The 11,353-nt window shown below is 43.0% G+C and overlaps 1 protein-coding gene and 1 non-coding gene across 3 annotated transcripts in view; one reads left to right on the forward strand and one right to left on the reverse strand.

Moving 5' to 3' along the window:
• The window catches only part of Abhd12 (abhydrolase domain containing 12, lysophospholipase), an 83,905-nt gene extending 74,512 nt beyond the window's left edge, over positions 1–9,393 (reverse strand). The window contains exon 1 of one of the 2 annotated variants that reach the window (XM_059261594.1): positions 9,266–9,393. In XM_059261594.1, the coding sequence (XP_059117577.1) occupies positions 9,266–9,378 (113 nt within the window). In that variant the 5' untranslated portion in view covers positions 9,379–9,393. Of the gene's footprint in view, positions 1–6,084; positions 6,458–9,265 lie in introns of those variants that run through there. The other variant, XM_059261593.1, reaches the window with a different exon arrangement.
• Positions 4,426–4,564, forward strand: LOC131910160 (small Cajal body-specific RNA 17). The gene has a single exon (XR_009379021.1). It is a non-coding gene; the product is annotated as a small Cajal body-specific RNA 17 (non-coding RNA).
• Positions 9,394–11,353: the final 1,960 nt, after the last annotated feature.

Here is an 11,353-nt window from a genome sequence, read left to right on the forward strand (position 1 = left end):
GGGTTTTTAGTATCAGCTCTTACTACTGCTCTGACCTCTTGGGCTTTTAACTCTGCATTTGGCTCTGTGTTTCTTATTTAATAATAAGACTGTTACATCTACAAACGGGGGTCCAGATGAAGTACAACAGACCAAGCCAACTTGCTACACTGTAACTACATGGGGCCAATTCTGTTGTTTTAGGTGCAGTAGAGGAAAACAGAAGAATAAAAGTTGGCTCTGAACTTCCTCTCATCTTAGTAAATTAAGCATGAAGAGACACACACAGGGATGCATGGGGCTTGAGCTTCAGGTTATATCTTGGGAAGGCTAAAGGTGAAGGACATGGACACTGACCTCAGCCACCTGCCTTTCTGGGCTATTATAAAGTCAGCCCCATCTTGGATGAGGACCCTTCTCTGTCTGGACCAAGGAAAAAGGAAGGGTGTTGATTGTGTTCTTTGGTATTTATATGAAGAGTGATCTGACTACGAAACCTCCCATGCAGCTCATTGGTCTCTGTCCATCCCTGGATTTGGTCTAAAGGCTGGGAGAAGAAAAAAGACCATTCCTATACATTTTATGCATGTCTTCTCAGGGTTCAAGTTAGACTACTTGAACCTTTGATGGACACTGTCAAGAATCCCAGGGCTACAAGAAAAAAGCGAAACTCCTACAAAGTTGTTCATCTGCCCTGTGCTCGGTCAGACAAAGCAAATTAATATCATTCCTCTTCCCAGAGTACAGAGTTCCTATATTAATTGTATCATTATTTACCTTTAAAAATCACTTTTTGACCCCCCCTTAAAACAAACAAAATGGGGGCTTCTGATCTCAAAAATTGTTTCCATCTCAATTAGCTACAGTGTTTTTGTTGTTGTTGTTTCTTTTTGCTTTTTAAAGCTGATGAGACCATGTACAAAACACAATACCCCACACAAACAAACAAAAACCAACAAGACAGGGCATAACGGCTAATGCACCCTTCAGCCAGAACCATTTCTAGTGACCCTTGGCATCCTCCAGCCCTCCTAGGATAAGAAATATTTTCTTGCCGGGCACTGGTGGCGCATGCCTTTAATCCCAGCACTCGGGAGGCAGAGGCAGAGGCAGGTGGATCTCTGTGAGTTCGAGGCCAGCCTGGTCTCCAAAACGAGTTCCAGGAAAGGTGCAAAGCTACACAGAGAAACCCTGTCTGGAAAAACCAAAAAAAAAAAAAAAAAAAAAGAAAGAAAGAAATATTTTCTTGGGGACATTTCCTCAAATTCCAGTGTACATCTGTATTAGACATATCATTAGTCTAAATCAAGGAGGAGGGCAGGAAATATTTAATAATATTAGGGAAATAGCCTCAGATAGAGAGAGGCAGGAGAAGCTAAATTAAGTAGATGATTGGACAATATTCCATGAACATGTAAGTCAGCCAAAGTGAACCAGACAGTAGTAACGCCTAAACACTGATAGCCTAGAACAATTTGTAACAGTTAACAATACACTATATGCTAAAAGAGTTCCATACTTAGGCAGTTTTACATGGAAATTGTACAAATTTTAAAGAAACAGACACTTTTGAAAGTATTTTAAATTGAGCCACGTCTGAGAGAGGCCTGTAATCCCAGCACTTGAAGTCTGAGGCAGGGGGACCAAGAATTCAAGGTCATCCTTGGTTACACAGATAACTAGATAACAGCATGGCTTACTTAAAACTCTGTCCAAAGTAGTTTAAATTGCCTTACATAGAGGAAAAGAGCTGCACCCGGATTCCCATGTTGCCCAGGCTGACCCCAAACTCCTGGGCTCAAGCATCTTCCTCTGCCTCAACCCCCACAGGCCACTACACCTGACCAGTGAAAACTTCTAATCAAACTATAGACAACGCTGAAACAACTGATAGAGACAGCAATAAAAAAAAGAAGTTTGGGGGTTTGGAGAGATGGTCCAGTGTTGAAGGCATGTACAAATCTTTCAGAGGACCTGAGCAGTTCCCAATACCATGTCAGGTGGCTCCCAACCACCTATAACTCCAGCTATCCGGGATCCCACACCTCTGGCCTGGGCACCTGCACTCATATGCACACATGTAATTAAAAATATAATAAATCTCTTAAAAAAAAACTATTCACTATCCCAGTACTGAAAACAAATTAAGAAAATTATAGATGAGCCTTACAAATAATGATGTATAATTTCTAAATCAATATACCTCTATATAATAATACTTATCCCCCAAATGGAATGATTTTATAATTTAAAAAAATCTATTACCTGTTATATTAAAGAGAAAAACACTATGAATCCGCCACAAATGCTAAAATAACATTAAAAAAAAATCCAGCTACCATTTTTTACTAAAAAGCATCACCAGCAACACACCCCTTACCAAAATAACTAGCATGATGCTTAATGTCAAAAAAATACCAAAAGCATTATCAATAAAGTCATGAAGGTGCCCAGTATCACTCATAGTTCTTGGCCGTCAGTAAAGTTATGAACTAGCCAAAGGTACCTAGTATCACCCATAGTAATTGACTATCATAAAATCACGAACTAGTCAATGGTACCCAATATTATCCATAGTACTTGACTGTCAATAAATCACGAACTAGTCAAAGGTACCCAGTATCACCCTAAGTATTTGGTTGTCAGTAAATCATGAACTAGTCAAAGATGTCCAGTATCAATAGTACTTGGCTTTCTGTCTGGAAATACCATGAATCAGAAAAGACAAAGAAACAAGTGACATAAAAGCTGGAAGACAAGGGACAAAATTCTTACTACTTGTAGCTGCCATAACAGAATACTCAGAAAATCAAAGAGAATCAATTGTAAAAACTATGAGAAATAATGTTACTAGTTATGACAAATAAGAACACATGCTATGATAAAGGATCCTATTTTCAACAACAACAAAATCAAATAATTAGGATAAAAACGTATAGGAGAGGCCAGGAAGATGATTCATCCAGTAAAGGCACCTGTCATTTGAGCCTGGAGAACCGAGTTCGAACCTAGAACCCACATAAAGGTAGGAGAAAAACTGTCTTCTGATCTTTACATGGTACATGTACTTTCATACACATATCATACACACACAAAATAATATATAAAAAGAGTGTATAGAATTTTTCTAAAGCAAGTACATAGGTAGGGAACAAAGGAAAAAAACCAGAATTTTAAGATAATCAGTAAAACATTTCTAAGAATTTAGGAAATTTGAGTGCAGACTGGACAGTACATATAGTTGATATATGGTACTATCACTATTATATTGTTTCAAATATTTTTTTTTGTTCAAGTTACCCTAAAGTGCTTAAAAATAAAATTTGAAAGCTGGGTGGTGGTGGCACATGCCCTTTAATCCCAGCACTCAAGAGGCAGAAGCAGGCAAATCTCTGAGTTCGAGACCAGCCTGGTCTACAGAGCTAGTTCCAAGATGGCCAGCCAGGGCTACCCTGTCTCAAAAAACCAACCAACCAACCAATCAATCAATCAATAAAATTTGTTTAAAAGTATCTAGCCCCCATCCTGCAAAAAAAATGCAGAGAAGAGAGATGATTCAATACTGCTCAACAGTGAAAGCTGGAAATTGTGTGACAGATACATAGTGAACCATTATATGTTTTCTTCACTTTCATGTATCAGAAAGTATCCAAGGAACGGAGTTAAAAGAAGTAGGCAAGGTCAAAATTTGGTAATTATACACGTCTTAAGGACAGGCAACTTACAATGATGGAGGTCACAATCAGTACTAATTCTTCAGTGCATACTTTGGCTTTACCTGTCAGTTATAAACACACCCTTTGGCCCAGCAATTCCACTTCTAGGAATTTATTCCACAGATACTCGTTTATTCAACAAGCATTTTTTTTACCACCTACTATTTGGCAGGCACTGGGATACAGAGGTGGAGGAAGCAACCTGCTCTTATTGCATTTCCATTCTTGTTGGGGAGGAGACAGATAAAGTAATTCAACAAGTATGCATGCAATTATAACAATTACAATGTCAGGTAAGTGATAAGGTAGACAGGGCTGGGCTGGGCTGAGTGAAGCACCAGAATGTCTTGTAAAAGCAGCCGGAAAGAAAGCTATGGGGTAATACTCCAATCTGGCCTTCCTTCATTATGCTTTATTCCCCTAAAGCCTCTGTTCATTCAGAGGATGTGGGCACCATCTGAATGCTTCTCTTTGTCCCACAATATTAATCAGGTCCTTTTAATACAAGGAAGGTGTCAGGGCAGTATTCCCATCCCCTGAACATTACTGTATATAGCAACTTGATTTTTTTTCAAAGGAAGAACTTCTAAGTTATTTAAGTTATATGCAAAGTATATAAATAAAAATGTATTCGACTGCTGGCGGAGGCCTGAGCTAGTAGTCTAGGGGTTTCGGTCACGGGTAGCTGGGGCATCTAGAGAAGGAAGGGGAAATGCGGTAGAACAGGGCGCGCCTGGGTCCCGACCCAGCCCCGAGTGAGCCCGAGGTATTTTCTTTATATGATCAGGCCTCATGTGGCTGGCACTGCTAGTCTGGAGCCTGAGAGGATTATGAAAACACGGCAGGTGATGGGGCCAGGGGACCTGGTGTGGGGAGCTGAGGGGTGAGGGGCCGAGGGTAAAATTAAAAAAAAAAAATGTAATCGAACTGGGTTTTTAATGCAGGCACTCTTTTCTTAAGAGAAAGTAAAATGAGTATATCAGTTTTACAAAAGGTTAATCACCTGCTAGTTAATTTTTAATTACATGTAATACATTTATTTTGTGTGCATGTATGTGAGGTGGATTGCATGGAGGTCAAAGGCCAACTTTCAGGAGATAGTTCTCTCCTTCCACCATTAGGACCCAGGATGGATCTCAGGTCATTAGGCCTGATGGCAGGAGCCTTTACCAAGTAGGCAATCTCACCTACCCCTTGATAGTTAATTGTACCCACATACAAAACAAAACCAGCCAGTTTTGGCCCTTATGCAAGACAGAGAATCACTGGCTTAAAAGTTCTCTATAGTTTAAGTTCATGACCTTTTACCACAGAGCTTCAAGCTCTGATTTTCTTTCTATTTAGGTAAATAGTTTACATATACATAAGGAACGTTCAAACGATGTAAAAAGAAATGACTGCTACAATTCCTGTCTTGGGAATATTGCAAAGCAACATCTCTGATCACGAACTATCAAGACCTCAAAACTTTCATGAAAGATAATAATCTACAAATTGGCAAACTGTCAGATTAAGAAACCATCCATAGAGGGAAAGAAACCTATGAAGTATGCTATTTCAATTTTGAAATCAGCTTTACATAACTGTACTCTTCTCCATTCCAAAGGGAGGACGCAAAACTAACTAATCGACCAACCCCAGAAGACTTCAGGACCTTACAAAGTGATTCTCAATGACCAATTCTTGTACAGACTTCAAGTGCCTGGAGCCACCTGCACAGCCAACCACCGGTTCCCTCCAACAGCTGAGTATGGATGATGCATCCATCCTTTCCCTTAGACACTACAAACGGCTTAACCCTCGAAAGAGGGTCGGCGAATGTTGCTCTGAAATAGTTACCTGGGATGAACTACCGAAGGGAAGTACCAAGCACTCGTAAATTTCCAGACAGAGGAGCGCTGCGACTGAGCTCCGTTTGAGGTCAGCAAGTGAAGCGGCTAACAGCATTTGCAGGGTCTGAGGTCCACCCTGCGTGGCCCTCTTCTTACACACGGCCTTTCTAACTCCTTAGGAGACTCTTCCAGGGCCAGTCAGAACTGCTGGACCCCTGACTACTACTGACCCAGTCGCTAAGTATCCCTACGGGCTAACCTGATAAGGGTCTCCAAGCCAGAGTGTTGGGTGGGTTTAGTGAGAAGCCCGTAGGGTAGGGGTGGACGCCAGGGAAGCAAGGATGGAAGGAACGCTCCAGACGCAGGTGCCTGGAGGAAAGAATGGGGTTGGATGGTCCCTGCAGGCCAGATGAGGGGAGGCAGTCTGAAGAAGGGTCGAAGAGGACGCCGGGAGGATGGGACGCTGGGATGCTCCCACGGCAGATCACTGAAGGTGGGGGCGTGGGACTACCTGCCTACCAGGTGAGGGGCCCGTGAGTACCCGCGCCGCGTCTCACCTGCCCAGCGCCCGCTTCATGCCCGCGTCGGCTTCGCTGCGCGGCTCTGCCGGCCCCTTGCCCGCCAGACGCAGGTTCTGTTTCAAGCGGCAGTCCGCGTCCAGCGCCGCGGCGGCCGAGCCGGAGGAGGACGAGTCGGAGGCGGCGCAGCGCTCATGCTCCAAGGTGACGGGCTCAGTCCGCTTCCTCATCCCGCGGCCCTGTCGGCCGGCAGTCCTAGGCGCCTTGGCTTCGCCTGCCCGCCCGCCTGCGCCGCCCTGGCCGCAGTCTCCGCCGCGCACAGCCTTCACCGCCGGGAGCCGGGAGCCCACTGCCCGTCACATCCCAGCCCAGGCCGCGGCGCCCGCTATGGACCAGCGCCGGAGGCCGGTCGGCCACCGCGGCCAATCAGCGCAAGACGCCAGACAGCTCCGCCCCCCCAAGACACGCCCCCATCACCTCCCCTCTGGTTCCGCGGGCAGCAAGCCCAGAATCCCCGGCGCCAACAACAGCCATCTTGGAGAAGGGCAGAAGAAGCTCAAGCTTCGGGTCATTATCAGGGCAGGGCTGATCGGAAGTGTCTCGCTGCAATTACACTGTGGATTAGGGTCGGTTTGGGGTTTCGGGCTGAGTTGCTCTAGGTGCTAGGTGACCTTTGCAGACAAATTCAGGCATGCCTCATCTCAGTGGTCCAAATGGTGAGCACCCAGGGAGTCAGAAAGGGCCCTAGAGGGCGCTAGCTCCGCTTGCAGGGCAAATAGGCGCCCTCCACTCTCTCTCTGGGGGATCTGGCCCCCCAATACGTGAGAATCCCCAGATTTCTTACGGTTTGTTATACTCAACAAAAAGCTTTACCTTAAAAGAGAAGAAAAGAAAAGAAAAAAAGCACGCCCTCTGTAGCTAATGTATCATTTAAAACAAGTTTACATTTACTTTTTGTTCTTTGACTGAATGTAAGAAAATGAACTGCCTAATTAGGCTTTGAAATCTGTTATTAAAATTTGGATCTTCACAAAAATGATTAGACATGGTGGAGGCCAGGAAATCCGTTTCAAAGATGAATTTGTACTTATGACACCTGAAATTAAGTAATAATTCAATCCACCCAGGAAAAAAGGAAAGGACACTTTTCGTGAATGTAGCTTTTTATAGTTTTTGCTTTGTTTGATATGGTAGCATTAATTTTACTAATGACCTACAACCAAGAGATACATATTTAGTTGCCTATTTAGTCCAGAGTTCCTTTTGTAATTTCAACACGTGTGTCAATCAGTTTGAAAACCATTGGCAACTGATAAAGATTAAAGATTAAGAATTTAGAAATGTAAGGGGTTATGTTGTTGGCTTTGTAATGGTATTTTGAAGTTGCCCAAGAATTTCTTTGACCATTTTGCTATATCACAACCTATATTCATACCATGTGAATATCTACAAACAACAAAAACACTAAAGTAGATTTGAAAATTCAAAAAGCAAAATGCTTAAAAATAGTTTTTAACCTATCAGTCATAAAATCTGTATAGGAAAACAAAAGAGCAGATAGACCTAGTAGGACATACCTGAAGTTATTACAAAGGCTGACAGCGGAAGGCTGCAGGATGCAGGCCAAGCAGGTAATTTAGTGGACCCTACCTCAAAATAAGAGAAATAAAAAGAGCTGGATATAGCTCAGTGATAGCACTTCCTTAGTGTACCAGAGGTTCAGGGTTCCATTACCCAGACCCCAAAAAAAAAGATCTGGAGGGGCTGGGGGGTGTGCTAGACTTTGTCCATATGATCCTCATCTCCTGGTCTCCTAGTGTTTAAATATACTACCACACTGGGTAAGCCCCCACTGTATCTCTGGGTCATACCTTTCCTGGAACTAAGACTCTTTATGCAAAGGTCTACTCCTTGCTGACTTTTTTGTTGTTGTTGTTGTTGTTGTTTTTGTTTTTCAAGACAGGGTTTCTCTGTATACTTTTGGAGCCTGTCCTGGAACTTGCTCTGTAGACCAGGCCGGCCTTGAACTCCCAGAGTTCTGCCTCCTGAGTGCTGGGATTAAAGGTATGCGCCACCACAGCCTGACTCCTTGCTGACTTCTAATAGGCACCCAACTCTCCTACTTCATGTTCATCTATAGTCTTTCCCTCCTGAGGAATGGAAACTCCATCCTTACCCTTCTTGGAGTCCTTCTGGGCTCATTCTTGATTTTTTTCCTTTCTTATATAGCACTACACCAGTCATCAAGTTTTGGGTCAGCCCTCTATTCAAAATCCAGTATCTAACCAATCCCTGTCTTCTGTACCAATCCCCATGCTGGACCAAGCAGCCATCATCTCTCACTTGGATTATTTCAGAGGTGTAAGTGGTCTTTTGCCTTTACTTTCGCTTTACCTTCTTCTAACTCATCTGCCAGAGGATTTCCTTTTTTAACTAGATCTGAATCTGTCACGAAAACCACTTCAGTGGGTTCCCACCGCTCTCAAAACTGAAAGGTTATATACAAAAGGCTCTTCAGTAGCCTACTTGACAGAGATCCAGCCCTACTCTCAGGTGCCAACCTCTCCCAGGATCGCTGCCTCCCTGCTAGTCCTTCACAATGCTACTCGGCCCCTCCCTAAGACCTGGGCTCTTTTGATTCTTGTTACCCCAAAGCTCTGCCTCCCTAAAGCCCACATCTACAGAGTTACTCCCCTGCCCACGGGAACTGTGTTTGCTGAACACTACAGAACCCTCAGACTCTCTCATCTTTGCTGTGTTCACCTTCCTTGGTTTATTCTTGTTAGTGCTTATCACCAAAATACTTGACATTGATACATCTTTATCTGTATTGATGTTTTCCACACTGCAAGATAGACTCCAAGAAAGGACCTTGTTTACTGCATTATCTTCAGTATCTGGACCAAGGCTTGGCTCATAGTATACACTTCATAAATATTTGCTGAAGGGAAGACTGAATCATCAAGACTGCTCACAGGTATACTACTGTTCCCATTTTAAAACTAAAGAGGCCTAAGGGTCAATAAAGGACTTGCCTCCTGGCCGAAATTGAAAAGATGCATGGCCGAGAAGGTTGTAACTACCAGGCTGTGAATCATGATCCTGCAGCAGTATAATTGGGTGTTCAATCAACATTAACCCAAGTATCCCTAATAGAGAAAAAAAAAAAAAAAAAAAAAAAAAAAAAAGGACATCCCTATTTACTTAGCTACCTACCTACCTATCTATTGTTTTCGGAGACAGGGTCTCACACTCAAGCCCAGGTTGGCCTGGAACTCTCTGGACTGCTCTTACTTCAGCATCTGGAATGGTAGAATTACAGGCATGAGCCATAACACCTGGACAAGTAGTTCCTTTTTAAAGTGGGGCATTCCCATACCCACTTTGTAGATAATGTTATGTCCTTGTTAGATCAGAAGCTGCAGCCTCACAGATCAGGCCACACTCCCAGCAATCTCCCTCCCTCCAGGATCAGCTACAGGAACATGACAGGCCATGCTATGACTCTGAAGTCAAAAGGCAGAATCTTGCCTGCTCCCCTAGTTGACTCAGAAACAGAGACAAACTGACTTCAAGCAGCCAGCATGTAGTATGGGCTACTTTCCATGCCTATGCCTTCTGGCTTTGGACCACATCCCTCTGAAGCATTTTAGAGAAGACCTCTGCTTAGTCTGGTGAGACAGAAGTGTCTGTCTTCAGAACCCGGCCATACTTGTATGTGGCATTAATAAGTACCAAAGCTCTACCTGAAGGACAGTTTGTCTCAGCACTTCTCTCTGAAACACCTCTCTCAACACTGTCCAGCTCCTCTAGTAATCTTGACATCTACATTTGCAAAAGAACAACACAAAAATCCATTACTGCTTTATAGAAATGAATAGCGCCTTTTCAAAAATCAGCTAACTAGTGAGGCAAGGTGGCACCTACCCAGGAGACAGAAGCAGGTGGATCTCTGTGAGTTTGAGGTCAGCCTAGTCTACACAGTGAGACTCTGTCTCAAAACAAAAACAAAAATGCTAAATAAAGCAAGTGGTTTTTATCTTGGATTATGTAAGGTTAGGAAATTTCCCATAATCATGTAGTTGAATGTGCCAATTGGTTTTTTGTCAATTTGACACAAACCTAATCATATCTGGGAAGAGGGAATCGTGAGGAATTGCCTTCATCAGATTGACCAGTCTGTGGGGGCATTTTCTTATTGACTTGGGATGGCCCAGACCCCTGAGGGGAGTGTCACCCCCCAGGCTGGTGGTTCTGGCTAAAGCAGGGTGAGTATGCCATGAGAAGCCAATAAGCAGCCTTCTTCCAAGGCCTCTGCTTGAGTTCCTGCCCTGGATGACTACAACTGTACACCGAAACTAACCCTTTCCTTCCCAGTTTGCTTTTGGGCTTGGTGGGTGTTTTATCACAATAATAGAAGGCAAATCAAGACTTTTTAAAAAAACTTAACTTTCTTTCTTTTTTTTTTTTTTTTTTTAAAGATGTGCTCCTGGACTGGAGAGATGGCTCAGAGGTTAAGAACACTACGTACTGTTCCAGAGGTCCTGAGTTCAATTCCCAGCAACCACATGGTGGCTCATAGCCATCTGTAATGAGATCTGGTGCCCTCTTCTGGCCTGCAGGCATAGAAGCAGAATGTTGTACACATAATAAATAAATAATCTTAAAAAAAAAAAAAAAAAAAACTTAGAGAACTATCAAAATTAAAAAAAAAAAAAAAAAAAAAAAGATGTGCTCCTGCTGGACAGTGATGGCACAGGTCTTTAATCCTAGCACTCGGATCTCTGCATTTTGAGGCCAGCCTGGTCTACAGAGCAAGTTTCAGGACAGCCAGGGCTGTTACACAAAGAAGCCCTGTATCGAAAAAAAAACAAACAAAAAAATAAAAAAAGATGGGCTCCTTTAGAATTCCTGAACTGAAGTAATCTGCCTTCTTCAGCCACTTAAGTTTTGGGACTGCAGGCATTCGACCACAGTATTATGCCCAACTTTGAACTGCTGTTATCCGTGACATTTCCAGTTGGCAAATATTTTTAAATAACTGCTTTAAAAATCAAAGAGTGCCAGAGCTGAAAGTGCAAAGCATAGAAAATAGGTTTTAATTATTTTAGAAGCTGTGTGGCCTTCAGTAAATTAACTGTTCTGGTTTCCTTATCAGTTCTACATAACCCCTTAGGGAGAATTGAGAATTAACTGAAATAAATTATAGCCCCTACCATACAGAAAGTACCCAATAAAAGATGGTTTCTCTTCAATGTCAACCGGCACTGCAGAGCTAAAACGAAACACTGCGTCACAACTAGTTTCT

This window comes from Peromyscus eremicus, chromosome 4 (genome assembly GCF_949786415.1).
Source record: "Peromyscus eremicus chromosome 4, PerEre_H2_v1, whole genome shotgun sequence".
In the NCBI taxonomy this organism is placed as follows: domain Eukaryota; kingdom Metazoa; phylum Chordata; class Mammalia; order Rodentia; family Cricetidae; genus Peromyscus; species Peromyscus eremicus.